Source organism: Echeneis naucrates, chromosome 19, assembly GCF_900963305.1.
Source record: "Echeneis naucrates chromosome 19, fEcheNa1.1, whole genome shotgun sequence".
Taxonomy (NCBI): Eukaryota; Metazoa; Chordata; class Actinopteri; order Carangiformes; family Echeneidae; genus Echeneis; species Echeneis naucrates.
Window position 1 is genome coordinate 5986744 of NC_042529.1, and position 27597 is coordinate 6014340.

A 27597-nucleotide genomic window follows, 5' to 3' on the forward strand; every position below is an offset into this window, starting at 1 on the left:
TTAAGGCCACCCTGAAGATGAAAATTCACCATTGATATTGCTTGAAGAACGTTTTTGGCATGTAGAGAAAAAACAGAAATGTTTATTGATTATCATTTACACAAACCTACTGTTGATTTTTAGGCCAGTATGAACTTTTCTTCCTCATAAACAACCAGATATAATGTTTAATCCTTATAACACATGTATGCAATCACTTGGAGAGGTTTTGTACATACATGTCAGTTCAGCATGTGTCTCACGCTGTATTTCTTCTTTTCAGCCCTTCAAAATCCAAATTTGAAGTGAGCAGTCAAACTTCCAGATAAACCGGGTCCAGAATGAACAAATATCCTCTGTGTTCAAGCACAATCTCTTGCATCAACTTGTGTATATTTTTAACTTTTAAGCACATGTGTCATGTTTAGAGGGCGAACCGAGGCTACCTGGTTCGCTTGTCACACCCCCGGATGTTGCCATAGCTGCACTTGTGTTGTGTTCATAACAAGCCCCGTTTCTATGGCGCCTTGCACTGTGCTGGACTGGGCTCTGTGCTTGGTCTCAGGGTCAAGAGCAGACATCGCACTTTCTTGTCAAAGTTTAGCTGTGAGATGGGAGATTCTATATCCAAATACAGATAATGGGGCTATGGGATGCATAGAAGAACATCTGTTCAGTTTATGGCAAAGCAAATGGACATGAAACAACTTCACAGCTCTCTTGAAGTGATCATGTGTTTGATTGATTTGGAAGTATTTTGGATCTTTGTCAGCACTTCATTTCCCATGCCGTGTTTGACAGAGAGGCACTCTTGCATCACTCATGAACTCATGAAAGCAATAAACAAATACATTTTTGAATCCAGCTGCTGCTTCTTTTTGCTTCAATCTGTAAAGCTCCCAGCGGCTTCTTTGTGGGAATGTAAGCTACATTTCCCTGAAGTTCATTTATCTCCCTCTGAGATAAAGGGCCATGCTCTGCAACTGCTTTCACTTTTCATTGCTTCACCCACAGCACTTAATACGTCCAATAGCTATATAGATCGAAAAGTGACCTTCATACAGTCATGCTGCTGACACAAAATAACACACTGCAGACATTTTTCTTTTTCAGCACCAACAAAATAACCCAATAAACAAGCTTTTGTAGTGGGTTTACTACTCGCTGCCTGCCTGCTGCATTTTCTGCTTTTTACCTGCATGCCAAAAAGGTCTTCTGATGCTCAGGAAGCATGAAAATGATCTGAAAGTTGTCAAAGGAAGGCGAGAACGAGCCTGCCTCTGACTCCAACTGAACACGCTGAGCTGAATCACTGCACACCTCTTGATCGAGTTATGTCCAATGTTTGTGCTTTGCTTTAAAGGTGTGCTGTCCTGATCAACTATGTCAAATGTTGTTATGCTTGGCAGTTAATGATGACAGGCTCCTGACCTTGTTGTACGTGTTGGGTCTTTCTTTATATACTGTGAATTTCAATGCACAAACTATGACAAAGCTTCAGGTTTCGTTTATTAAAACTGCTCATAGGTGTTAAGCAAGATGTTTTTAATAGAGATAAAAGACTTCTTGAATGTTTAAATCTTTGGTTAGGCATATTGTGCTGATTTGGTTTGTGATTGCTGAACAGCATCAGGCTTTGAATCCACACTCGTTTGAAATATCTCTCAATAACCCAAATTTGGACATGTTGATATGGTAGACAGAACTTGCACTGGTACTTTCAATTAGTGAAGCATTCTCCTTAATTTTGATGGTATGTTTTTAGTAAATGCAGTTGTGTCATCGTTAAAAACAAAGAAAATGTAATTATTACTCTTAATACAATGTACTTATCTGAACTTCTGCATCACGTTCCCGTCATGTATTAAGAAAAGACTGCGACCTTTACAATAACTGCAATGGCATCATGTATGGCCTATGACTATAATTTTCCACCTCGATCATCAGCTTTGCATGAGAATGTCATGACCTTCATCCTGATACTTCATTATTGGGGCTGTGTGGTCTTTTCTGTTTGCCCAGGTTATGCTCCAGTGACGGGGATGTGCCACCCACTGAGAAGCTGCACTCTGAACCATGAGGATGGCTTCTCCTCTGCCTTTGTGGTTGCTCATGAAACCGGCCATGTGTGAGTAATGACGTGATGATGAAAGGGCCAGCCGAGTCTCTTAGGATCTTAACTGTGGTCTCTAATCAAAGCCAGAGTCCTTTACCGGGGCTCTGTTGTCTGAACAAACCAAAACATCTGGTTGCCTCAGTATGGGCACGCAGGTAGTCAGCCAGGACGCAACAGCTTATTCAGCGTTGTTGTTGGAAAGAGAGCAGACAAATTTGTTAATACCGCATATGGAAATGTTAAGCACAACAATTGGCAGTCGCAAAATGGAGAGGATCCGACTTGTCCATCCTGTGTCATGCTTCAGGAGGTGGTTGAAATAGCTCGGCCTTGATGTGTTTGGTAGCAAAAACACGCCTTTACCTCAACTGTTGAATCGTGACATAAAGCTGGTTTTGTGAGTTTGCACAATATCATGCCCTATGCCCAGCCCTAAACCAGTTGCCCATCAGAGCCCCATTAGTTCTTGGTTCAAGCATTTTCTTTTCTTTTCTTTGTAGTAAAATCCTTTGCCGGAAAGAAAAGTATAATTGAAAATAAAACAATTTTCCTTTTCTTTTCTTTTTTTTTTTTTTTTTTTTTTTTTGGAATTAGGCTCGGGATGGAGCATGATGGCCAAGGGAACCGCTGTGCTGATGAGACCAGTATGGGGAGCATAATGGCGCCGCTTGTCCAAGCAGCTTTCCACCGCTATCACTGGTCACGTTGCAGCAAGCAGGAGCTCAATCGATACATCCAGTATGCTCCTTGTTTTTCTCATTTTCTCCACGCACCATTATGGCTGTAATGTTGCACATCTTATTTGTGAAGCAGCACGGTATATTAGAGATTTTTTTTTTTTTTTTTTAGAACAAGCCTGTATTTTCATCCTTAGATTGTGGCACACTGATGACACTTATCACTTTTTCCTCAGCTCGTATGACTGCCTGCTGGATGATCCCTTTGAACACAAGTGGCCCAAGCTTCCCGAGCTCCCTGGAATAAATTATTCAATGGATGAGCAGTGCCGCTTCGACTTTGGTGTTGGTTATAAAATGTGCACTGCTGTAAGTCTCTCACACCTAATTAAGATATTGATATTTTTGTCATTCATTTATTTACCGAGTCTGAAGGAATCTGAAAGTCCCTTTAAATAAATAGACATTGCGTACATGATTTACATTACAGGAGATAAAAATACACAAATAAATAAATAAATATAAGTCCTGAGAGAAAATCAGAGCTCAAGGGAAACTATAAACCAGGCTCCTATAAAAAGTTAAGAGTGATATGTGAATTGAAGCATTCAAGCACATGCCTCTTCTGAGATATAGTTCACAATGCAGAGTAAGACTGACTTTCCAGTGGCAGCTTGACAAAGTTGACTGAATGTTTGTTTATTCATCTATGTTTCTACCAAAGCTAACTCAAGCTCAAAATTGCTGTTTCCTCATTTAGTTTCGAACCTATGACCCTTGCAAGCAGCTGTGGTGCAGTCACCCTGACAACCAGTACTTTTGTAAAACTAAAAAAGGGCCTCCCGTGGATGGTACAGAGTGTGCGCCAGGAAAGGTGGGACATGTCTCTGAATCTGATTTTAACTCCAAGTTTTATTGTACAATGATTGCGAAGGTTTCTCCTGTCTTTGTAAAAAAATATTATTATTTTTTTTTTTAAAGTGGTGTTTCAAGGGTCATTGCATCTGGAGATCCAGCCAGCAGCCTCAGGGCCACGATGGGAGCTGGGGCTCCTGGTCTAAGTTTGGCTCTTGCTCCAGAACTTGTGGAGGTGGCGTTCGCTCCCGCAGCAGGCAGTGCAACGATCCTCCGTGAGTGCAGATTCTGGGTGGCAGAAAGAAGGAGCTCACAAAAACTAAATCTGCTACTCTTTCAGTAGCCAAATACTTTTTATAATCTGGAAGCTCATCCAACACATGACGACATACTGTAAAAGTGTGACTTTAAGATGGATAGCAGAACCAGTTTCTAATCCAGCACTGGCTGAGGTTTTGCAAAGTAAATGGGAGCAAAAAATTATAATATCACATAGTAATTTTTGTGTGATTTAAAATGAATAAAGAATAATGGCAAAATGCCACACCCCCCCTCACCAGGTTATCAAGGGTATATATAAAGAGACTGGATCAGTCAGAAGAAAATAAAGCCATTAAAAAAAAAATCCCCCCAAAAAAATCTTACATTTGGAGAAAATGATTTAACATTCTTCTTGTGCTGATATTTTGACAGGTGCATTTGAGCATAAAAAAGTAAACGTGCTATCTGTTAATATTGAGGATATAATATTTGTAGGTGGTGTCCATTAAGCTTTTAACACAGATGTCATCTTAACGCGTCAGTATTTAAAAAAACATGCACATTATGGAGTCAGTTTTGGCTGAATCATTTTTCCTTCATCCTTCATTATTCCTCCTAGTTCACTGCCAGACTTCCTGTGATACTTGAATCCAACAGAGCCATTGTTGGTGCTGCTCAGTAACACACGTGATTGGTCAACACCTCTGCTTTGTGCAGTTAATTAACTTTGACTTTCACATTCACCAGCTCAAATTGGACCTTCCAATTAAAAACCTCCTCACTGAGGGGCTTCAGGATGTATGATCTGATGAGGAGAAGTAGCAAGTTTGTTTCATTTTAAACATATGAATTTAAGCTTAACTTATCACATAAATATCATTTCAGTTCATGTTCTTTATAAATGTATGGTTTATGAGGAGATATTTGCTCTCGTAAAGCGCTTGTACTCTTTCCACAGCATCTGTTACATAAACTGTAATATACTTCAAACTTATTTCAGCCTCTTTAGAGAGACACATCCTCTGAAACAGTTGGACTATGATGATGGAAAACCTCTCTAAACGAAACATTGTTTGTTTGTCATTGAGCAGACCTGCCTACGGTGGTCGTGATTGCCCTGGCTCTGCTTTTGACTACCAGATATGCAACACAGAGGAGTGTGCTGGCCCTTATGAAGACTTCCGTGCTCAGCAATGTATCCAGAGGAGCAACAAATACCACAAAAACATAAAGCACACCTGGCTACCATATGAGCATCCAGATGGTAAGTCTGTAAAGTATAAAGCAAAGTTGGCACCCTCCATCAGAGGTGAGCTTATCATTTTCTTGCAAAGTGAACAAATTAGCAGAAGCAACGGCTTGCACGCTCTCTGGTGGACATTTTTTGTCCACTGTGTCTCGTGTGCTGATGTTTCTATCAGATTCTGAAGATATTTGGATGAATCGCAATGTGTGTGCAGTGAAGTGTGCAATTTATTTATTTTATTTTATTTATTTATTTTTTTTTTTGGTTGTCGTTTTCAGATGGCCGTAAGTGTGAGCTGAGCTGTAAATCAAAGGAAACAGGAGAGGTGGTTTTCATGAACCAGGTGATGCATGATGGGACACGATGCAGCTACTCAGACCCTTTCAGCGTGTGCGCTCGAGGAGAGTGTCTGGTAGGTCATGTCTTTTACATTCCTCTTTTACACTTCTGCTCCTCTTCTCCCACTTAAAAAAATCCTGTCACTGAACATGCCAGTGTTATTCAGACCAAACTCAGATTCAATGTGCACCACAGACAAGCTTTTGTCCTGCACCAGAAGAATGTGAAAACACCGTCAACATCATCATCATCGTCATCATCATCATCATTAGATCAATGTCAAAAGTAAAAGCTTCAGCTTAAGCTGTGAGTTACTGTGAAATATTTTAAGAAACCAAATCTTGTTTTAATTAACATTTTGCATAATTTAAATCTGAATTGCAAGTTTAAAATCATAATAGTTCATCAATCCCAAACAGTGATTTAATATGCGGCATAGTCTGGCTCCAGGATTAAGGAAGGTCTTCAAACTTCATGGTTTATCGCAGGGGGTCACATTGGGCGAGGGCGGGGTACATCCTGGACAGACCCCAGTCCATCACAGAGCCAACACACAGAGTCCTTCTTGTTGTGCTAACCACTACTCCGCCACGCTACCCCCCCCCACCAGACGACATATTGTCTAAATACTCACCATGGCCGTTAAGTTGTGACTTAAATTAGCAGCACAGTCACCCAGTGTTTTGGCTGCATGGTTATGTCTGTTGTTTCCAGTGTGCATCATCCTGAAACAAGTCTCTGAAGCAGACGTGCGCTGCGTTTTTCCCATGGTATAATTTTCCAAGCAGTCTCAGTCTGCATAAAAGCCAGAGGTGGTGTTTCCCAGATTTGATTGACTGTCTTTCCCTCTTCTCTCTCGCAGCATGTCGGCTGTGACAAGGAGGTTGGCTCTTACAAGCAAGAGGACAAATGTGGCGTGTGCGAGGGGGATAATTCGCACTGTCGAACTGTGAAGCTGACACTCACCAAGACGCCAAAAAAGAATGGTAACTATAAACTACGTGGACAGAAATCAGCAGCTCTGCTTCAATCGAGTCATCATTTAAGCTGAAAATCATTCATTCAGAGGCCCTAAATACATCTCCTCAGCATTAAGATTGAACGCTGCTTGTCCACACTATAATCAAAGGGCCAAACATTCTGTCTCAGTTTCTTGATTCAGAAATAATTTGCTGCTATTACACCCCAGAGTAAGCACCTACTGTCTTCGCCTGCCTTTTGTATCATGCCCTGTCTTTTTGCTTTAATAGGAATGCTGAAAATGTTCGACATCCCAATAGGGGCCCGCCACATTGTGATTGAGGAGAATGACACCTCTCCTCATATAATTGGTGAGTGGTTCTCCCATAATCTGTAGAAATACAAGAATTTGTAGTAAAAAGTTGTTAAAATAGATTTTAGTAATAAGTGTTTTTCATACACATTTCTTGTTGTTGTTGTATCCACCCATGAGCAGACTTTCTTGGTGTTAGATGATCAGACACTGGACTGTTAAGACAGAGGGAACTTGCAGTTTCCCACCTCATCATCTCATAATTTTTCTCTCTGGAAAATAGTACACGATAAGAAAGAATCATGCTCCAAGAGAAATATTTAAATAGTCCTAAAATTAATAGCTCAGCATGTTAGAGGACTGCTTGGTGGTTCTGGGATTCAGTTTTATGAGGCTCAGTGAAGTGAGGACTCAAAGGATCTAATAAATGCAGATTACAAGTTTGGTCCATGGCCTCAGGGTGCCAGAGGATTTGTTCAAAATTCGTGTTGTGGCTTTAGTTGTCAGTTCAGTTAGTCAAATTTTGTTCTCTAATGTTCAAAGAACTGGCTCCATGAGTCCAGTGGTGTGTTTGGGAGGAATGTTGGGGAATTTTGACCGTGTGGATTTGTGTCTGTGACAAGTCCAGTATCCAAAGACACCAAACCCTCTAATGCATACAGCACAGGAGTGCATGACCAAGTCGATCCGGGTGTTTAATTATTGCGCTTAAGGCCTAAGGTTGTTCATGAAAGTGTCTCTGACCAGATAACTTTCTGTTAGAGTACTGCATCAAAGCTTTTAGGATGTCCACCCCCTCCACTATCCTGCAGGGAGACAGAAACGGTTATGGAATGGAAAACCAAGAGCAGCTGAGGTTAAACTGAAATTTGAAGCCATGATGAAGTTTTTAATGTTGGAATATTTTTGCAACTATAATAAAACACTTGTACCGAAGTAGCCACAACTATATTTGTCTTCTGCCTTAATGACAGCTAATACACTGCATATATGAGATGGAGCAAATGTTTCGTACTTTCTCAGACCACTTCAGCGGTAATAGAGTGCAACATGAAATTAGCTTGAGTCTAATATAGCGATTCTAATGGAGAACAATACATCATTACTTTCAGGGTATTTGTCTTTGAAAGCTGTTATATAGTAAAAACAATACAGTTGAATTATCGATTCATCAAGAAACAGATTGTATGTTTTCATGTTGTCGTCTGTGTGTGTCACTGTGGAGATGCCCTCTTTGACATGTACAGTTTTGTTTTTCTCAAAATGGCCATGCTTTGTGGGTATAAACCAATAGTCATGAGAGTGTGAGAAATACTGTCTTTACTGGGCTGTTAAACTTCAGAGTTCAGTTTCTCCTCTTTTGTCAGATTTGGCAGTTATTTTGTTCAACAAAGGTATTTATGACCTCTTTACCATTGTAAAGGGGAAATCAGTTAGCAAGTTCACTTTATTTTTTAAAAAAAGAACACTGAGGGCAGATGGTGTATTACAGATGTGCGATCACAGCGGCGTTCAGTCAAACGCTTTGCTCCACACCTTTTTGATTTTTAGTAGTTCATGGGAAGAAGAGGTGACACACAACTTGGAGGGACTACCCTCGGCTAACCACAACGCCACACATCTCAAAATACATGCTGACACGATCCTCTCCTTTGAGTAAAGTCATTGGCACAGAGAGGGTGGATGGTGCATTTCTGTTCGATTTTTCAGGGTTTTTAATGAATGAGACCTAAAAAAAAAAAAAAAAAAAAGTGATTTGCACACATTTTTCTCACCACATGTGCATAAAATACTTTCTCTCATCACCGCTGACAGCTGTGAAGAATCAAGTTACTGGAAACTTCATAATGAATGCAAAAAGTGAAGACGCTGAATCAAAGACCTTCATTGAAAATGGTTTACAGTGGGAATACACCATGGAGGGAGAGAAGGAGACCCTGAAAACAACCGGTCCTCTGCATGAAGGCATTGTGGTTCTGGTAAGAGGGAATGTTTCATATTCTGTTCCTTTGCGTTTTGCCAAGATCAGTTGTCAGTCAGATAAACTGTCCTCTTCTCATAGGTCATTCCCCAGGAGGAGGATACAAAAGTTAGTTTGACATACAAGTATATCATACACGAGGACCTGTTACCACTTATTACCAACAACAATGTACTTCTGGCCGAACTGGACACTTATGAGTGGGCACTGAAGAGCTGGTCTCAGTGCTCCAAACCTTGTGGAGGAGGTCAGTATTGGGAAAAAAAAATGCATAAAGCAGTTAAAGCTGCAAGTTGCAAATGTGTGTGTATGTGTGTCTGTTTAGAGCAGCAAAGATGAATCTAGTTTGGTGTTTGTTATATACAATTACTTTTGATTGTTGACAAACAAAATGAACAGTTTGGCTTTAATGGACCAATTATGGTGCAGAGAGCTTGTAAACTTGAATAAATCCCAAATATGTTTACCATTAATGAAAATATGACTTGGTTTCAGTCGTAGATAAGATTAGCTGAGCACAGTGGTGCATCCTTAAAGTTAAAAATCAAAACAAAACTGGGATTTCATATCAGTCTGTATAACCCCAGCACATCTCTCTGAAAGACTTGTTATATCCTCTTTTTATCCCTCAGGCATACAGTACACGAAATATGGGTGCAGGAGGAAGAGCGACAGCCGTTTGGTGCATCGAAACTTTTGTGAAACCAGCAAAAAGCCCAAACCCATTCGTAAACGCTGTAATGTGCAAGAATGCAGCCAGCCCTTGTGAGTGACATCTAACGTATATACCTTTATACTTTAATGGATACTGCAGGCTAAAGTGATGATAATAGCGTTTCCTCCATATGTCCATCCTGCCATAATTGATTAAATTTCCGAGGCAATCTCTAACTCTATTTCGGGGGGATTGGGTACATTATCATTGTGACGTAAATACCTTTTCAAAGAGCCTGCTGTGCTGACAGGTGGGTGGTGGAGGAGTGGAGTTCCTGCAGCAAGACCTGCGGGAAGCACGGCTTCCAGACCAGGGTGGTGCAGTGCATGCAGGCGCTCCACAACGGCACCAACAGGCTTGTCCACAGCAAACACTGCACGGAGAATCGCCCTGAGACGAGGAGAGCCTGTAACCACACCACGTGCCCCGCCCAGTGGAGGACCGGGGCGTGGTCTCAGGTGAGCTAGTTCCTCTCAAAGTCGAGCCTATTTCTATTGTCTCCCCTTTTGGTAGATTTACACACCTTGAAATGAATGAAATGTATAACTTGTGCTCGTACAAATACGGCTTTGTTTTCTTGGAGCAGGAAAAACACCATTAGTAGAAACAAAGTCACAGTGAATATCAATTTAAACAGATTTTCTTTCTCATGAAAACTTATCCTCCTTGCTCAAACTCTCCAGATTCCCAGATATATACGAGGCCTGGTATAAAAGGATGTCAAGAATTTATATTGACGCATAAAAGAATACTCTGGCATAAAATGAAAGGACGGTTGTTAATGTTAATGCAGTAAACATGTCATGGTGGACTACATGATCAAACACAGATGACTGCTTGAAGGGATGTGTCAAGATGAAACTGGCAGATGTGGTGAACTATGCCTGTGGCTGTCTCGAGCTCGGGTACCTTATCTGATCGGTTTTACTCAGGAAGAACATCAGTTTAAATCAGTATTCCCTCTGAATTGGTGTGTGCTTCTGCTGTGGTTGTGTCTTAGTGCTCAGTGACCTGTGGCGAAGGAATCCAGCAAAGGCAGGTGGTCTGCAAGGCCAGCGACAACACCATTGGAGAGTGTGAGGGCGAGAAGCCAGAAACAGTCCTCATTTGCGAGCTAACACCTTGTCCAGGTGAGATACACGAGCACCACCAACATGTTGTAAGGAAGCAGATATTATGCTGCCTGCCGCCTCACCGACTATGGACATTAAAAAAAAAAATGGACCTCTGTGATGATTTCCATTTTGTGATGGATGCAGAAAGACTCCCTGTAAAGGGCTGGCAGAAAAATTTGTCTGTTTATTTGGAAAAAACGTGTGGGTGGAATATGAGCATCCTGCACGCTTAGTCAAAATCCTCTGGCTCTCACTCAAACAAGGCCAAATAACGCCGCCTTCTGTAGTTTCACAGCCAGATCAAACTGAATAACTGCCTCATAAACATGAAGGGGCGTCACAAATGTATCCAGAGCTAACAGGTAAAACTCCAGATTTAATGCACAGGGGGACAATAAACAGGCTCAAACTGTTGGCTCACATTTACATCAACCTATTTGCCTTTTCCCTCGTTTGTTTTATTGTTGTCTAGCACTTTGTGATTTGTGTCTGTGAAAGCTTCCATAAAGACTAACTTTTTGGCTCAAGGAGAAAGACTGTTCTGAGAGGTAACTATCTGAAATAAAAGACGTTCATGTTGTTCCCTTTTCAAAGACCTCTTCCACCTGTTTCTATTAGCAGGTGAGTGAGTGGAAAATTCAGTGGGTTTTGACAAAAGCAGGTTGTGGCCTGTATTTACTGGAGGTCTCTGAGTAACAGAGCTCCATTTTCAGCCATTAGCAGGAGGTTATATTGCTGAACATCATCATGTTATGCTTTTTAATCCTAATTGTGTCCTGCCTTTGCTGTTATACCCTCCAGGAAAACCAGTGTCTTCTCTGACTGTTGAAACAATGGGGAACTCTACGATAAAAGATGAAGGCATACAGCAAAGGGTTCCTGAAAGCCCAGTCCAAAAAATATCTTCAAGTAAGTCAGCATGTAATTTACTTCAGGAATTGTACACATCAATCTAAACTGAAAGATCTTCGATCGGCTCTGCTCTTAGTGATATCTTCTCTCTTGGTTTCACTAGATGAGCCATGTCTCGGGGATAAATCGATTTTCTGTCAAATGGAGGTTCTTGCCCGTTATTGCTCCATCCCTGGATATAATAAGCTTTGTTGTGAGTCCTGCAACAAGAAAGAAAATGTTGCCACTCATGCTCCCGACCTTCCCAACACAGTGGCCTCAGTAGAACCCGAATCCTCCTTTCCTTCTCAGCCTTCATCAGCCAAGGCTCCTCCATCCGCTACGACCCAGAGCCCTCCTCCAACCACTAAAGCCTCCAGCACACGGCTTCGGTCCACTGTCCCGGTGCCAACCACCACAGCCGCTGCTGAAGCCTCGCCATCACCATCCATAGGTGCTGCTCTGCCCCAGGTCCCCACCAGTGACTCCTTACTCACAGTTGGGAAGGGAGACTCAGACCTGGGGCCTCTTCTACCTCCGGGGCCGCCTCGGCCCACGGCAGACTCCAGTGGAGGTGCCTCAAAAGAGCACAGTCCAAACAGCACTTTAGGCCGAGTCGCTGCCAAGTCAAGAAGGGACGATTTAGGATCCAAGAGGGACTCGACTCACAGGACCCTGTCAGCTCAGAAATAATGAACAGTGAGCGATGTTGTGAACGTGCTGCTCACTGAGACGGTCTCATACATCAGCTCAGCCTTTGCAGCATCTGATAGACTTGTAGTCTTGCTGCAGATTTTTTCTTTTCTTTTTTTTCCATGCCAGTGAACGGACCATTAATGGTTACCTCAAAATCTCCAGAGTGACCTGCATCACTCTGTGCTTCAAAAATGAAATGGAAGAATTAAAAAAAAAAAAGTGTCAAAACGAAGGTGCTGTAAACTAAAACGACTACAAGACACGTTCAAAATGTGATGACTGCATTGCTACATTCATGTTTTTATCTGTGTACAGTTTTTAAAGACTTTTTTTTTTTCTCTCTCTTCCTCCAAGTGCATTAGAACTACTATTGAACCAGTATTGTGAACATGAGGAAAGGTCAAAGGTCATAGATTTGGAGGCGCTTGTGTCGCTACAGAGCCTCTGGGTGTGCTGATACCTACAGACCTCAGCAGGTCTTAAATTCATACGTATTCAATAATTTTTTTCTCCAGAGACTCAATTAAAATTTACATTTTAATTTATCTTCTTTTTGTACATATAAGTCCTTTCTTATTAGAAACAAATTAAGGCGAGTAAAAACCCAAATTAATATTTTTTTGGGACTGGTAGTTCCTGGCCACAGGGCCTTTTTTAGCTGCCCGTCAGTTGAAATTGTAATTTTTTTTTACATTTCAGATTTGTCTACGGTTAGCTATGGCTTCACATTTAACGCCACATCAGTGGAATCGCAGAATATAATTATACTATCGGCACACTCCAGGCTTTATAGTCATCGTTTTTGGTCATCCAATGTACTGGTGGATCATCCTCAATGATAAACTCTGAGGATAATCCCCACTGTGGCATTCCCTCTGTCTGCCTTTGTGGATGTCAGTTACTTACGCTTTTAAAACAAAGACCCCCCCCCCCCCAAAAAAAAAAAAAAAAAAACCAAACATGGTATTTTTTATAACTGATATATTTTTCAGATAATAATGTATATAGTGTAAATTTCAAGTTATGAAAAGTTATGTTTTTCAATTGGAAAAAAAAAAAAAAACAGGTGATGCTGAAAGTCTAGAGACTGCTTGGTCATACTGTTACACCATTCCTGCATTGCAGTTCGTAACATGTTTATTGTATAGTTCTTGTATATACATACGTGAATGAAAGCTTTAAATGTTAATATTTATTGAATTTTTAAGTGGTATGGAGAACAAAGTAAAAGACATTTGAATGAACTGAGATTCTCATTCATTTCACGCTCTCCATTTACGCCTTATTTAATGTTTAAATAGTTATTTTATTTAGCTGATGTGGTGCTCAAAGTATTTACAGTGAAGAAGGGATGGAAAACATGCACATTCAAGCACCTTAATTATGTCCAGTCATATGCAGAGTGCAGTTAGTCATGTGTGATGATCCTAATCATGAAATCAAAATGAGGTTTGAGTGACATACTTGACATTAATTCCTATTATAGGTCAGCGTCCCTCTTCTAGGCTGAAGCGGGCTGCTGACTCGGGCGTCTGCCAGCTGTGCACAGCTTCTCCTGCAGGCAGCATCTGTGCTCCCGCTGAAAGGGCGACGTTCTGCCAATTTGCCATGCTGTCACCGGGCCTCAGTCTTCCGAGTCGTCCCCCCCGTGGTGACAGGATGCTGCTGTCGTGTTGGTGTCGCACCCACTGTGAGGCGTCTGCGCAGGTGTCTGGTGAAATCCAGCTGTGATTGGGGCAAAGCCTGATTGACAATGGACTTTGGCAGCCAGCCCTGAGAAAACAAAAGCACTTGATTGTCATCTCCTCCTATAAATATCTACTGCTCATATGCGAATTGAGTTCCCTGAAGCCAAAATGCTTTTGAGCTTTTGACAAGTGAGCATAAGTATGCAGTATCACTGTATGCCTATTCTAATGATGAAGCCCCATAACCTACATCCTGCTCCTTATTCATCACTTGGTTCTGTTGCTGTTTACCCCCTCCAGCCCCTCGGCCTCCTCAGGCCTGGTCCTTTTTCTGCAGCTACTCCTCATCTAAAAGTAGTGTACTCTGTGTTCTTCTCTGTTAATACTGGGAGAATAAGAGCAGACCAGGGAGTGGGGGCGAATGAAATGGTTAAAAGCATCCACAGCAATATTTCTAAAGATGCATGTTCCAGAAAATAGCTATTCAATATAACAATGCTTCCTCACTGATTTCTGAAAGTGGTTTTTGCACTTAGTAGAAAATTGACAGTCTAAGAAAAGCACAATGCCAACCTTTACATCCATATTAAGCAGCCATGTGAGGCGGCTCTTTCTCGTGTCTCCGTCCAGAGCCTGTATGATGATGCAGGCTGGTCCGTCCTCTGCCCTGTAAACATGCACACATTATTGATCTTTATAGATTAGGTGACATCTTCTTTGTGTGTTCGTCAAATAATAAATAAAATCATTTAAATGTATTGTGCCCTAATAGATACATCATACATGCATACTCGGGGCTCTGGGGATTGTCAACCACTGTTGCTAACGGCATCAAAGCCCTGCTACTGCTATCACTGACAAAACTGCAGAGGTTTCCTCTGCATGTTAAGGCTATAAAAACATGATTTTCTTGTAATCTGTTGTTCTATTTCTCTCCTCATACTGTGATGTCTGTCCTAGAAAACATTTCTATGTAACTTGCAAGATATGACTGCAGACTTTTAAGGCCACAAATTGTTTTGGTTTCTATGCTGAGTACATTATCGCAGAATTTCAAAGGTCAGAGCAAATTATAACAAAGGATTTGTTGATGTTGAGCCAAATGTTTTATGTTGTGACTTTTTTTTTTAAACCATACTCAAACTGTAATCTACCAGGCAAATTAAACTGAATATATTGGAACACATACTGATTAACGCAGAGTGGAAAAGTTGTGTTGCCAGGTCTGCCGGTCGTCAGCTTACCTTACAAAGCCCGGCTGAGGTGGGAGCGAGTCCAGCTGAATCGCTGCTCCTCCAAGATAAACGATGGATTTTTGCCTGCAGCTTTGTCTGACACTCACGAAATCTCGTTGGCCAATCAGATTTCCTGCTGTCTTAGCTGAAGTCTCGTGAGTGACAATAGTTTCAGGTCCAACGTGCTTCAATATCTACAACAAAAGACGGAAATTTTAAAATTAGTTTGCAAAACCCTGCTGGGACTGCAGGGCAGATTTACAGCTACGCTTCTTGGTCCAAAGAAATAACATGACAATGAAGGACAGCTTGAGAGAGAGACGTGCAGACAGCTTTTACTAATTACTAAAAAGGCCAGCAGCTCACTTTAATATGTTGAATGCTCGGGTTCCACTCGTGCATCTCCTCCACTCTGACAAAGAGGAGGTCGTGGAGTTCATCCACACTGGTATCGAGGACCGCCTCCAGCCTGAAGACCTTCCTGGCCCCCGACATCACTTTGCTACAGATCACATCCCCATTGCTCTGAGAAGAAACAAGGAACAAGCGCGTTTATATGACTGCAACAAAGTTGTCTCCTTGGTGCCATTTTACTTCAGCAGAAATCTTTGTGGAAAGCGATTTTGCTACCTCTGCAATCTCGACCTTCCATCCCTCTTTGTCCTCCAACATACTGAGAGCCTTCCTCATTGCTTCTTGGCCTTTTTGTACATAGAACAGCTGATCTTTTGCTGACAGAGGCTTGATATCTTCTGCTTTGGGCTCTGCAAGATGCACTTTTTGTTAAATGCGTGACAAGAAAAGTTAATGAAAACAAAAGAATCTTTTTTTTTCTTTACCGTCACAAGTTAAATCAGCATGTATTCTCCAGTGATGTTGGAGCTGTCCCCATCCTTGCAGGTGTGTGATCTCCTGGCCTATCACTGCCACCGCTGTGCGTTGAAGTCCTGCGTGATCGAACCGTTGCAAAAGTAAAATAAGAATAATAATTAAAAAAAAAAAAAAAAAAAACTGGGGAATCAGAATTGCAGCATTTGCATTAAAAAACAAAAAACAAAACAGAGAACAACAAAGAGCAAAAAGTGTGTACCTGCTGTGCTCCTCAGATGTGGATATGAGATTCCACAGCAGAGCTTCACAACAGCAGGCAGCATACTGGCTGTCTTTGGCAGTGACAGCAAAGCGGCCAAGTGAGACTCAGGTCTTTATAAGACCTGTGAAGGACACGCCATTAAGATAAGAGCCCGAAGAAGAAGATAGGAGCAGTTCTGAATTTTGTTTTGAAGGCCACACTTGACAGGAGGTTTAAAAAGTAAAGACTGGATGCAAGGCAGAGAGGGAGATCTAACAGTTGGACAATTTAGTGCATGAGTATGAATTTTCACTAAACATGTTGAAACAAACAAACAACAAAAAAAAAAAACAACAGAAGACTAGAACACCTACAGCAAATACCTCGTTTACTGCAGCAATCCTTTACTTTAGACCTGTAAACAGACAGAATAAAATGAAAATCTCATCAAAAACATCTATTTTATCTGAAAAAGTTCTGAGTCAAAGTAGATAACGACAAGCTGAGTGTTTTATGTACGATTGCTTCCTGCAATGATGCTTCTCACGAGATTCTGCTGCAGCCAAAACTTAACTCTTCACAATTTAAGACATTTATAGGATCCAAAAAGTAACATTGTACTGAGAGGCCAGAGTCGATATCCACATATGCAGTTAACTACACTGTCTGATGGCATTTTGTTTACCTGCTATTTCTTTGCTGCAATTATGATGAAGCTGAATCTACTCTAACCTAATCTGAAACCTCAACATCTTAATGACATCCCAGTCTGTGACAGATACACAACATCACGTACGAAGGTGAGAAATTTGCGTTAGTTTGAGAACCTGAATGAATGAATCATGCGAGCAGACAGGCAAAATAAAATGATCAAATTAAGATAAACAAGTTTTATATTCAGCTCACTATGAGCTATTGGCACTAATTTGACCACAGCCCTGCGATGTGACCTTGAATAACAGCAAAGATTAGCTGCTTTATAAACAAAGAGGGGATGATCTGAAAAGATGCAAATATTCTAATATTTACTCTAAAGCCAAATGATAATCTGAGAGTTTGTAGACCACGATCATAAAGGACACGCAACGCAGGCTGCACTTCTGCCTGGAGATGTTTGACACAGACAAAATAAGAAGATGGGCAGAGGGAGGTGCTGATCCTCTCGTGCTGCATATCTGCTCTTTCTGATTCTCTGCATGAAGGCCTCAGAAAGATCAGAAAAAAAAATATTTTGTCTTGTAGTTATTTGTGTGAAAAATAATAAGCCCAGGCCCAAAGGTTATCCCTTCATTTCCTTAGATGATTCATGCATTTTTCCTGCATATATAACTGTCTCATTTTTCTGTTAGCGGATTTAAATTGGTCATTTCATTCATTCATATAGTCTCTCCGTTAACTGTACATACAAAATAATAGCTTAATTTCAGCAATTCATCGGTTTTCGTGAGTTTCCTTTTGTTCAGTCTGGGTGGGTTGCAATTTCAGAAACTCTAATGATCTTTTAACTTTAATAATAGACCTCATTTTCATTTCCTGAGGAAGAAACAGCTACTTTCAGATCCACCTTTCTCTCCTCACATTCGATCAGTCTTATTAATGAGGCTGGTGTTTATTGGGCTGTTTTTAATATATCTGTGACTGAAGGTTGTGAAATATCTGGTAGAGGGCCAGCAACTCTCTCTCTGTTCAATGCTGATAGAGCACCAGGATGCAGCTGCCTCTTATCGTCTGGAGGTAACAGGTGTCCTTGTGAGAAGGATTCATGACGTGAATGCTGAACTTCACCTGCTGACCAGGTCAGCTGACCTCCAACTGCGGTCACAGCACCAGGGACGAGACATGGCAAGGACCTATTTGTAAACTGTGGAAGAGTTGTAGGCTTCCCACACCATCAGGATGCACAGCATGACCATGATGGTCACACAGTTTGGTGTTTATGAAGCAGCTGAATCAGGAAACCAGTCCTTGAAATATCACAAATGTTTATGCCCAGGACAAAAAAATTGTCCTGGGCATAAAAAAAAACATGTAGACTTTTTCTGGCTCGATGCTTGACAAGATATAGCTCACTACGCTGGAAAACAGCAGGAACACTTTACCAAAAAAGAAACATTTCTGTTCAGTTCGCGTTTGTTACGCACCGGAAGACAGGTGTAAAGCAAAAAGGCTCAGGTAGAGCAGAGAACCAACAGAGGCAAAAAACAAATTACCAGGCAGCGACACGGAGACGTCAGGGAAAGGCAGAAAGTCAAAAATGATCCAAAAAGGCAAAACTACTGACAAACAGCAACAGTCAACCAACCGGTATCAGTGCTGACAGGTAAATGAACTAACAAGCAGCAGGTGAGACAGAATGAGCAGGCTGACAGGCCCTGCAGGAGGCGTGTCAGTGGGCGTGGTCTGTGTAGAGGTGGCTGTCCATGGCAGCATCGGTTTGTTGCTCAGCATCTTATTGTGACTGTGCTTTATCTTATTTAGAGGTTTCGAGGAACTGGTGGAAAAAGGAATTATTGCTTTACTTTAGTCTGAATGTGGCCAAAACAAATGGCATTAAAACAGTCGCCCACAGCAGACTCCACTGACGGTGAGGCTGATTTTGTTATCTTTTATTGTTTCAAGCTTTGGATTTTCCCTTGTGTGGGATTAATCCACTCTAAATTTATGGACGTTTATAAAAAATTAGGTTTAGGCGCTAACGAGATCTTTGCCTGGAAATTAAATAATGACCTTCCTCCCAGTTTGGTGTGCGTGTGGTCATTGAATTTTATCCCTCCACATCTCTGATTTGGTCTCTGGAAATAAATTCCGGCATCAAGTGATCAAGTGCCCCTCCTCCCCCTCCCACGTCTCTGCACTGGAAAACTGCATTTGTCACACGCACCAAAAGCAAGCAGGATGATTATTGCAATTAGTGGATTCACTAGAAACGTCCTGTCTTTATGTTTGTATCCTTACAGACATTACATCAGTTTTCCATTTTGGTGACCCTCATTTTTACACTTTGTTCATTGTACAGACTGTACAGATGCAGAGTTCGACACATTAACTGCAGTCGAAACCTGGCAGTTTACATGTTTTCCAGACTCACACATCATCAGCTCAATTTCAGCTCCTGTGGTCAAAGTTCATTGAATGAAAAATAAAAATACAGATGTGGGGCCATAACGAATGTGAAGCTGGTGTGAAAACCTTAAAATATCAATTCCTCTGTCTTGTGACACAGATTGGTGCAGTAAAAACGTAATTCAAATCGCAGCATCCTGTTAACTGAGCCATTCAGACAAATGCATGTGTCTATATAGTCCAGTCATGCCTCACATGAGTTTTAATACAATCACTGATTTGGATTTATTTCCAGGGACAGCTGTGCCAAACGGATGCCCACATCCTCTCTCCCTCTTGCATCTCCACCTGCTCAGAGAGTTTTCCCACACTAGCGGCCAACATACCATATTTCATTTAAAATATCGGCTCGTTTCACACCAGTAATGTCAGGAATGCTGACAATGTTTTGACTTCTCTTTTAAAGTCGACAACACTTTTCATCACCACGCTGCCTGGCTGCTTCGGCTGATATTCCATGAACACCATCAGGCCATGGCAGCCGCTGATGATACAGCACAATGGCAGTGGATTTGATGGGTTATGCAATGTGATACAATCCTTGATGCCTGAATCAGCCAGCAGGAAAACGGAATACATTTAAATTCCAGTCTAAACAACATCTGTCGGCATTGATATAATAGGATTGAAGGTTGAGTGTCAAATAACTGCTCACAATCAGTTGCATTACTTATATCATGACGAAGACACATTTCATTGCTGTTATTTATAATATTAATGCAAGACAGCAAAAATATGTTGGAATTCATAAAGATTATTTTCTTTTATTAATAAAAGATATTGTCAGCCATCTGGCAGAATGATAATTAGTTAGCAGCAGCTCCACCTCAACTTATGATGACAATATAAAGCTACATCCGTGTTACAGCTTTTTGATATTATGACTACATTAAGTACTACTCAGATGCTCTGGCCTATGTACTATGAACTATTTATCACTATGGTATTGCAACTTTTACCTAAGTAAGTGGAATTTATTATACTATTTGAAAACTTGCATCATTTTGGTGGTGCCAATACTTAAGTATTACTGAAGAAGAAGAATACTGAAGTAAAAAATAAATATCGGACTTTCCACTCTTCTTACTGTCACTTTCTAAACACTTTTTTCTTTCTGAAATGCATCACAACCCGTTATTTATTTATTTTATTTATTCATGGTGTTAGAAGAGACACTGTTATCAATTTGTTTCATATAATGCCAGCTTGTGGGTGTGACAGTATTCTGTGACATTTACAGTACAGAGAGTGTGTTTGACAGCCTGACAGTCTGAGTTACTTTAGTAAATATTTTATACTGTGAAATTTGTTCCATTTGCTAATGCATGCTAATCAATTTTTCTAAAGCCACTCCAATATAAAATCATATTTATGTCCTTACAGGCACCAGTGTCACTAATATGCTAAGTTTCATATCGTTTGTCTGCAAAAAAAGTAATCTATTCTATTCTTCTAAATGCTGAAGGCCTGAAGTGGATTGTCTTAAGAAGGGTTGCAAACTTCTGTGTGTACTTCAAGAACCTCTGCCTCCCCGATCCTCTCTGGGGGGGGAAAAAAAAACAAAAAAACACACCAGTCAGACTCACATCATACAAGACTCATTTTCCAATTACTGACAGTTCTGTCTGTTCCTTTGAGAAAAAGATGAGAACTAAACACGCCTATGAAATTCCTATCTATTTTTGAAGGTCACTGTCTTCACATAAAACAACATTTCATAAAACACTTTCTTTCCAACTGTATACATAAAAAAAAAAAAAAAACAACTTCTGAGCAATGAGCGACTGCAATATAATGCTGACAGCGGAGAGTCATTATTAAGGGCCATTAATCGGGAAAAGGAGAGACAATTTATGTTGCAATGTTTGACTAGAAAAAAAATCCTATATGCATTTATAGCGTTTCTGATGGTGATTCAGTGAAAGTTGAATAGAGAAAGCTATGGGAGCACGCATTTATGAAAAATCCCCCAGCAAGCAAGAAAAGAGGAAGGAAGAAATATTCTGGTGCATGAATAAACACTGAGGAATAATACATAGACCAGACAAAGCAGTGCACTGTGGAGTTACCTGGTCTTTCCTCACTGAAAGTTTGGGCCGTTCTGTGTGAGCTTTGGAGTTAAATAAAAACGTTAAAACACATTAAAGTTATATGTCTGGACTTTAGAAGGACGAAAAGATGAGAAATCACCCTGACCACATTCCCCGGGGTTTTCTCCACCCCTGATCAAGTGATGGAGCACACGCTGGCGGAGAAGCAGCGGGATGAAAAGCCCGGAGCTGCCGACCTGAGAAGTCGACCCCATCCAGAGCTTGTTTGATCATCCCCATCACCAGGTCTTTCTCTGTGGGGCGGCGGTAGAGAACAGAACAACAGAAGTTCCACCAGTTCCACCACTGCAATAATATACTTCCCGTGGTTAACTGGTGTAGTTAAAAAGCAAGTTAAAACGTAATTACTTTTCTGTATTTTAATTGAAAATGAAGCACATGGAAGATTTATGTGAAAATATGCGATAAGAAGATACAAAAATGCATTAATCAAATTCTCAATAAAATAACTATCGTAAGAACTGGCACAGATAATGATCAATTTCATAAGTTATTGGAAGCAGAACTTTAGAGTTCATTTATCATCCAGTAACTGTTAACTTTACTGAGTTGCAGCCCACAGCCAATTGTCCACATGGAATGTACTTCCTGTGATTATTCACCAAAGACAAGTGAGACAAAGGGCAATAACACGAAAAATAACCTCAGCCTTAAGGTTTCCAACATCACCAAACTGACTTCTTTCCTGCTCTAGCCCTCCATTAATTCAATGTTTGATTTATTCTCCTAAATTTAAAACAGCAACAAATGCCTAAGACGTAACATTGGTGCCCAGTTATGGTTTTTTGTTTATGCAATGGCCTAAAATCACATGTAGTTAGCATGCGGCGCCTCTCGATCTATGCAGAGTGAAGCTATTTACCTCTTTGGCCTGCGAGCAGCAGCCACCGTTGGACAGCAGACAGAGAATCAGTCTGCAGGATCTGACAAAGTAGCTCCAACACCTAACGAGTGCAGCAGAGAGTCACAGCATGAGCTCAGAGATAACATAAATCAATATCCTAATCAATTATTCCTATTAGAGTATCTCCAGATTCCAGGCCAACCGAGCTGAGCTGGGGCTATTTTCCACCAACACTGCAATCTCAGGCAACTTTGTCCGATGTTGGAAATCTTTGGATCTGCCTAACCTACCCCGAAGTGACACTGATTTTAAGTTCAAGGGCAGTGGAGGGGAGTGTTTCACCGTGAGTTCCTGGTCATGGAAGAGTTGAGGATAAACGAGGGGCTGGGAACGAGATCTGCGCTTGGTGGACGGAGGGATGATTCTCCCACTTGAAGCTGAATATTGAGTCTTTCGCCGGGCAAATTCTTCCTCCGGGTGGTCCTAGAAGACATTGACAGCAAAGGTCTTCAGTACAGAATCTACAGAAAATATGTCTTCGTATAACTTTTCTGGAAAAAAAAAAAAAAAAAGGGTTAATGAGTGACCAACATGATTTCACTTCATCATTCTTCAAAAGCCAATTTCATCAGAGTTGAATTATTTTAATAGGCTGATGATAAGTGGATGAAATTATTGCACAATCCCTGAGAGAGACTCAACTGACTGTGACCTTCATCCACATTTCCTTTCAAAGGTCAGAAGATAATTTTTAACCTATAGTGATAAATGTAGACTGATGAAGCTACACAGGAAGAGAGTGTTGCAACAACCAATCAAAGTCATCGTGTTGGCCTCACAGCAATTACAGCAAAATATTCACCTCTTTGTTGTCCTTTTGTGCTTGAGATGACAAGCTGACTTTTGCAGCGAGTTCTTTCAGTTCATCCCTCCAGGCCTCTGAAAACCGTGCTGTGAAAGAAAAAGAAAGAAAGTCACTCTGATAATTCCAAATTATTTGAAAGCTTTGGAAACAGAAGAGCAGGGAGAAGCGTCGGCACGTGTGAGCACACCTGACGTGTTTTCGTTGCTACGAGTGCCGTTGGGATTGTGACCAGGTGGAAAAACCAAAGACGTGTCAGCTGCTTTCTTGAGGACGTGGCTCTTGAGAAGTGGATGAGGAAATAATGACGAAGTGACGAACCAATCGTCTCTCACCGCACAAACGGCTCCTCCATTGAGTCCTGTGGAAGCACACTACTGACAGCTCACCTTCATATGAAATGAAGTGCTTTGGGGGTGAGACAGCCTCTTAGAAATAAGGCCAGTAAGGGGTGACAAGGGTGACAAATTCATGAAAACAAGAGAGATGAACCCTATTTCTCTGCCAATAATGGAGCTGTCCCTTTCCTGTTATTTTCGATATTTCTGCTGTCCACAGAGAACTTCACTGAATATTTCATATGCAGAGATTTGCACAGGAAGTGCAGAAGTAATCAATTTATACACTAAAATAATTATCTGTTCAACCTTTCAATCTGTGCAATACAGTCCATGGTATTATACTTTCTAGGCTCATGAAATATTTTGTATTTACAGCTGGCTGGTGTTGTTTCATGAAAACAACTGATAACACTGAGACTGAGTCGAAACAGTGAGGACGAGAGCATCGAAACATGAAACTTTGGAGAGCCTGGAGAAACGTCTCTGTGTGAAAGGTGTGAAATTACAACAGCCTCTGAATAGATATGGTTGTATAGTTCTTACAAAAAAAAAAAAAAAGATTATTTATAACCAGATCAACTTTTTGTTTTTCATTTCTTCACCAAAGTAAACATTTAAATAACAATAGCCTTCTGATCGCTGTACTGCAGCACAACACAATAACACAATGAGCGGATAGGCATGCGTATGACTTAAACATAAGGCAAAGCGCTAAAATAAGAAATGAAACCGGAATCAGCCGAAGCCTGTGAATTTATTCAGCTGCCTGCTCACCTTGAATATGCCTCACCCTGTGAGGATGAGGGTTGTGCCGGGAGAAGAACGAATGGTGGCTTAAAGAACCAAAACGTGGGCTGCCCTTTGTCAGCATCTTGGTAAATTCATGAGTGAAAGGCACCCGAGAAGGTCTCCCATGTCCTGTCGCTGCCCGGGAACCTGCACTCGGCACCATCGACATATCTTCAAATGAAAGCTGGAGGTTTTGGTAAAAAAACAGAATTAGACAAAAAAAGAAAGAAGTTTTGGCTTTTCTAAATTAGGAATACAGAGAGTGTAACAATGTGGCACTTATGATTGGAAAGATTTGACCACACATGATAAAAATCACTTGAAGCAAGACACAGAATTAATTTATCCAAGAATGAAAAGTTAAATTTGCATTTCAAATGAAGTATACATGTTTTTTGTTCTTGCTTCAGCAAATGACAAAATCAACATGGAGAAATATAAATCTGAAGAACCACTTTACCTCTGAAAACAGCCTTCAGCTCAAAAACGTTTGGTACTTAATGCTGTGTTGTTTGGGTTGCTAAGAAACATTGACCCAACAAAAAACAATGACATTATTGCCTGAGTGACTGGCATTACAAAACAGTTTGTTCAGAAAGGTTTTCATCTGCAAAGCTGTGACAGTTTAACTATTTCTGATGTTTAATTAATTAAGGAAGAGCTGAAAAGAGTCAAATGAGGTTGATGAGACTAAGAAGAACATCAACAAAAACACATTTGGTAGGATAGTTTACCAGTTTGCTGCAGTATCGGATGTGTTTTATCATTTCAGAACTAATTACATTAAGTGGTCTTTTATTTCTCTTGCTGAAGTTAAAGTAAAAAGTACACATAAACAAAAGACATGATTTGCAGAGATGAAAGTAACTAATTAGTACATTTTTCAATCTGTTTCTCTCAAGAGCGAAGACAAACGTTAAGCTGGGTGGTAATTTGCCACTACAACACCTCCAATCTCCGAAAATATCTTCGTCTACAGGTTTGACAGCGATATGAATTATTCTCAGCCCACACGAGTTTTGATATTCACGCTGTTGTGACTAGAACAACGTTATTTTTGAAGTGGGTTACATCTTCACAATGCAATGGTTTTGTTCAGCAGCTGGAAAAGCTGTCACAACTCTACAGTTTGTTTTTGTAAAATATGTCGCTGAATGTGGAATTTTGAATGGCCTGTTTAATTAAAATTTGCTGAATGTGTAATTATCACGCTAACTGTGGTATTGTTTTCTGTCCTGATCATGAGCGGAATCTGCTCTAAATATTTTACTGTATTCGTGATTTCTTGCTTATTACCTCAAATCAAATTCAAGGCTGCGAAAGGGTGCTAAATTGGATTGTTTTGTCTTGGCTGTCCTGGCTGAGCTAGAAGAATTACTACCATGGTGATGTTTTGTCGTATCTAAGTACGAGTGTGTGTGTTACACAGTTAGTCTTGTTGTGTCCTGAGATGTTAGATATGTGCTTTTTAATCTATTTCCCCACAAACCTGGTGAGGTGACACGTTATGGCAAGGAGAAAAAAAATCAAATACATGGAATAACACAGCGGATTCAAATCCACAATGAATCCAACAATTTAGCTTTTAAAAACACAAAGAGGATGAAGTTATGTCCATGTATGTGGTTTTTTTTTTTTTTTGTTTTGATATGCCAGTGTATTTGAAGTGTAAAAGAGGCCATAACAAAGCTCCCTCAGCGCCTGATTTACAGAATATTTCCATTCTGAGCAGTTTTCTGACATTTTGGTTTGGTAGTTTTACATTCCAGATTCTAAGCATTTTATGACTTGGATTTCCGATTAAACCTTTAGCATTTGAAACTGTAATATTCTGTCCGCCATGACCAAACAGGAAGCTATATCTTCTTTCACTAAAAACTATAGTCTTCTTTCTGCTCTCAAAATAGCCCATAGTTCCTTTTCTGCCTTGATAAGCTGGAAGGTCATTGACGTCAGTGTCAGATACATTATGACTGCGTCTCTGCTGCAGTAAAACATTCACTTACAGAGGCTGAAAGATTTCAATATTTGTGAAACTTTGAAAATTGAAAGTTCAAACTCATCCAGTTTATGAAAAAAGTGTAAAGAACAGTAAAAAGTTTTTTCAAAAGCTACTTGACAAAGTGCAGCTGCAGAACTTGTTCGTACTAGTGTTTTATACTTTTCGAATATGAGAGCATGTTGCAATTTAAAAAACATAAAACATAATTTTTACTTGTATTTGGCCAACGAAATCTGATTTAAATATACACGAAATATAAGAGGGTGGGTTGGTTAAACTGTTGTTTTCTTTGTGTTCATGTATTCAGCACAAGTGAATAAAATGTCCATTCAGTTAGCTGTCAGGTTGGATCGAGTTGGGCTGTTCTGCTGTACATAAAATTCAGTCTATTAAACCTTGAGGCCTGATGTAGAAGCATGATTCTTGTGGGTTTGTCTTTGTGTGCCGCTCTTATGTTTCCTGAATTTTAAAACGTGCTTTCCAAATGCTAATACAATAACATGTATTATTAAGAAAATGTTGTTTCACCATCAGTATCAGTAAAGCGTGTAAAGTAAAATTTAGCCCTGATATCCAGTCAGACAAATGGACAATTGTAAAGTCACCAATTGACCTTAAACACATCTTTGGACTGCCGGAGGAAGGTGGAGCAGGTCTAATGGAGTAGTGTCTAATAATAGTAATTATGATGATTGCCCCATGTACAAGTGAAGGTGGAAGCCAGTGAATATACTGAGCATAGGTTTAAAAAAAAAAAAAAGCTGAGTTTGACGTGTGTTCCATCAATAGTGCTTCAAATAGTGGCAGTGGCTGCAAGACAAGATTGCAGATAACCTTTGAGAGACGCACTGAGGGTATGTTTATGAATGTAGACGAAGGCCGATGGAAATTAAGGCTACACCTCGGAGGCTCTGGCTGCATACTTAATCGTGTCTGCCACTGGAAATGCCAGTGTGCTATGAACAGGTGATACAAACATATTTGAAGCACAAGTTGTCATGCCACTTTTAATTAGGCACATAACAGATAAATGATAGTACTGGTAGTTCCTGAATCCTTCTGTGGACTGCGAACACTGCCAGTCAAACATTTGGACACAAACGTCTGACTGGTAGTGTATCTTGTTTATATAAAAAAAAAAAAAAATGTTTCTACAACTTTGAGAAAACTTTCCTGAATGAACCCAAAGGAACTTTTGTTGTTTGCTCCAATATGCTTCCTCGCCTTTCAGCCCAGGGTTAGGAAAGTAAATATTCATAAGCGGACTAAACATGGCACAAAAACATCATTTCATATAAAATGTACCCGCTGACAGCACATTGCTGGGTTCAATTGATGTGATGAAACCATTACAAAGGGAAATGTTATTCATTTTTCCACAGTGCA

The 27597-nt window shown here is 40.5% G+C and overlaps 3 protein-coding genes across 3 annotated transcripts in view; 1 reads left to right on the forward strand and 2 right to left on the reverse strand.

The window, feature by feature from the left end:
- The window catches only part of adamts14 (ADAM metallopeptidase with thrombospondin type 1 motif, 14), a 32613-nt gene extending 19225 nt beyond the window's left edge, over positions 1–13388 (forward strand). The window contains exons 8-23 of the mRNA XM_029527473.1: positions 2002–2107; positions 2690–2833; positions 3009–3141; positions 3533–3646; positions 3754–3902; positions 4980–5152; positions 5413–5546; positions 6336–6459; positions 6724–6804; positions 8562–8725; positions 8809–8974; positions 9360–9492; positions 9693–9900; positions 10443–10572; positions 11359–11466; positions 11573–13388. Of these exons, the coding sequence (XP_029383333.1) occupies positions 2002–2107; positions 2690–2833; positions 3009–3141; positions 3533–3646; positions 3754–3902; positions 4980–5152; positions 5413–5546; positions 6336–6459; positions 6724–6804; positions 8562–8725; positions 8809–8974; positions 9360–9492; positions 9693–9900; positions 10443–10572; positions 11359–11466; positions 11573–12141 (2636 nt within the window). The 3' untranslated portion in view covers positions 12142–13388. The remainder of the gene's footprint in view (positions 1–2001; positions 2108–2689; positions 2834–3008; positions 3142–3532; positions 3647–3753; positions 3903–4979; positions 5153–5412; positions 5547–6335; positions 6460–6723; positions 6805–8561; positions 8726–8808; positions 8975–9359; positions 9493–9692; positions 9901–10442; positions 10573–11358; positions 11467–11572) is intronic.
- Positions 13389–13758: 370 nt separating this feature from the next.
- star2 (steroidogenic acute regulatory protein 2) lies at positions 13759–16221 on the reverse strand. Its single transcript, XM_029528368.1, has 7 exons — positions 16158–16221; positions 15907–16014; positions 15698–15831; positions 15434–15592; positions 15077–15261; positions 14406–14499; positions 13759–13917 (listed from the first exon to the last, which is right to left on the reverse strand). The coding sequence occupies exons 1-7, from the start codon at positions 16219–16221 to the stop codon at positions 13759–13761; spliced, it is 903 nt and encodes a 300-aa protein (XP_029384228.1).
- A 4523-nt stretch (positions 16222–20744) lies between these two features.
- tbata (thymus, brain and testes associated) lies at positions 20745–24378 on the reverse strand. Its single transcript, XM_029528370.1, has 8 exons — positions 24195–24378; positions 23270–23440; positions 23080–23168; positions 22560–22700; positions 22236–22317; positions 21459–21606; positions 21332–21372; positions 20745–20803 (listed from the first exon to the last, which is right to left on the reverse strand). Exons 1-8 carry the CDS (start codon positions 24376–24378, stop codon positions 20745–20747), a joined length of 915 nt encoding a protein of 304 aa, XP_029384230.1.
- Between the last annotated feature and the right edge of the window lie 3219 nt (positions 24379–27597).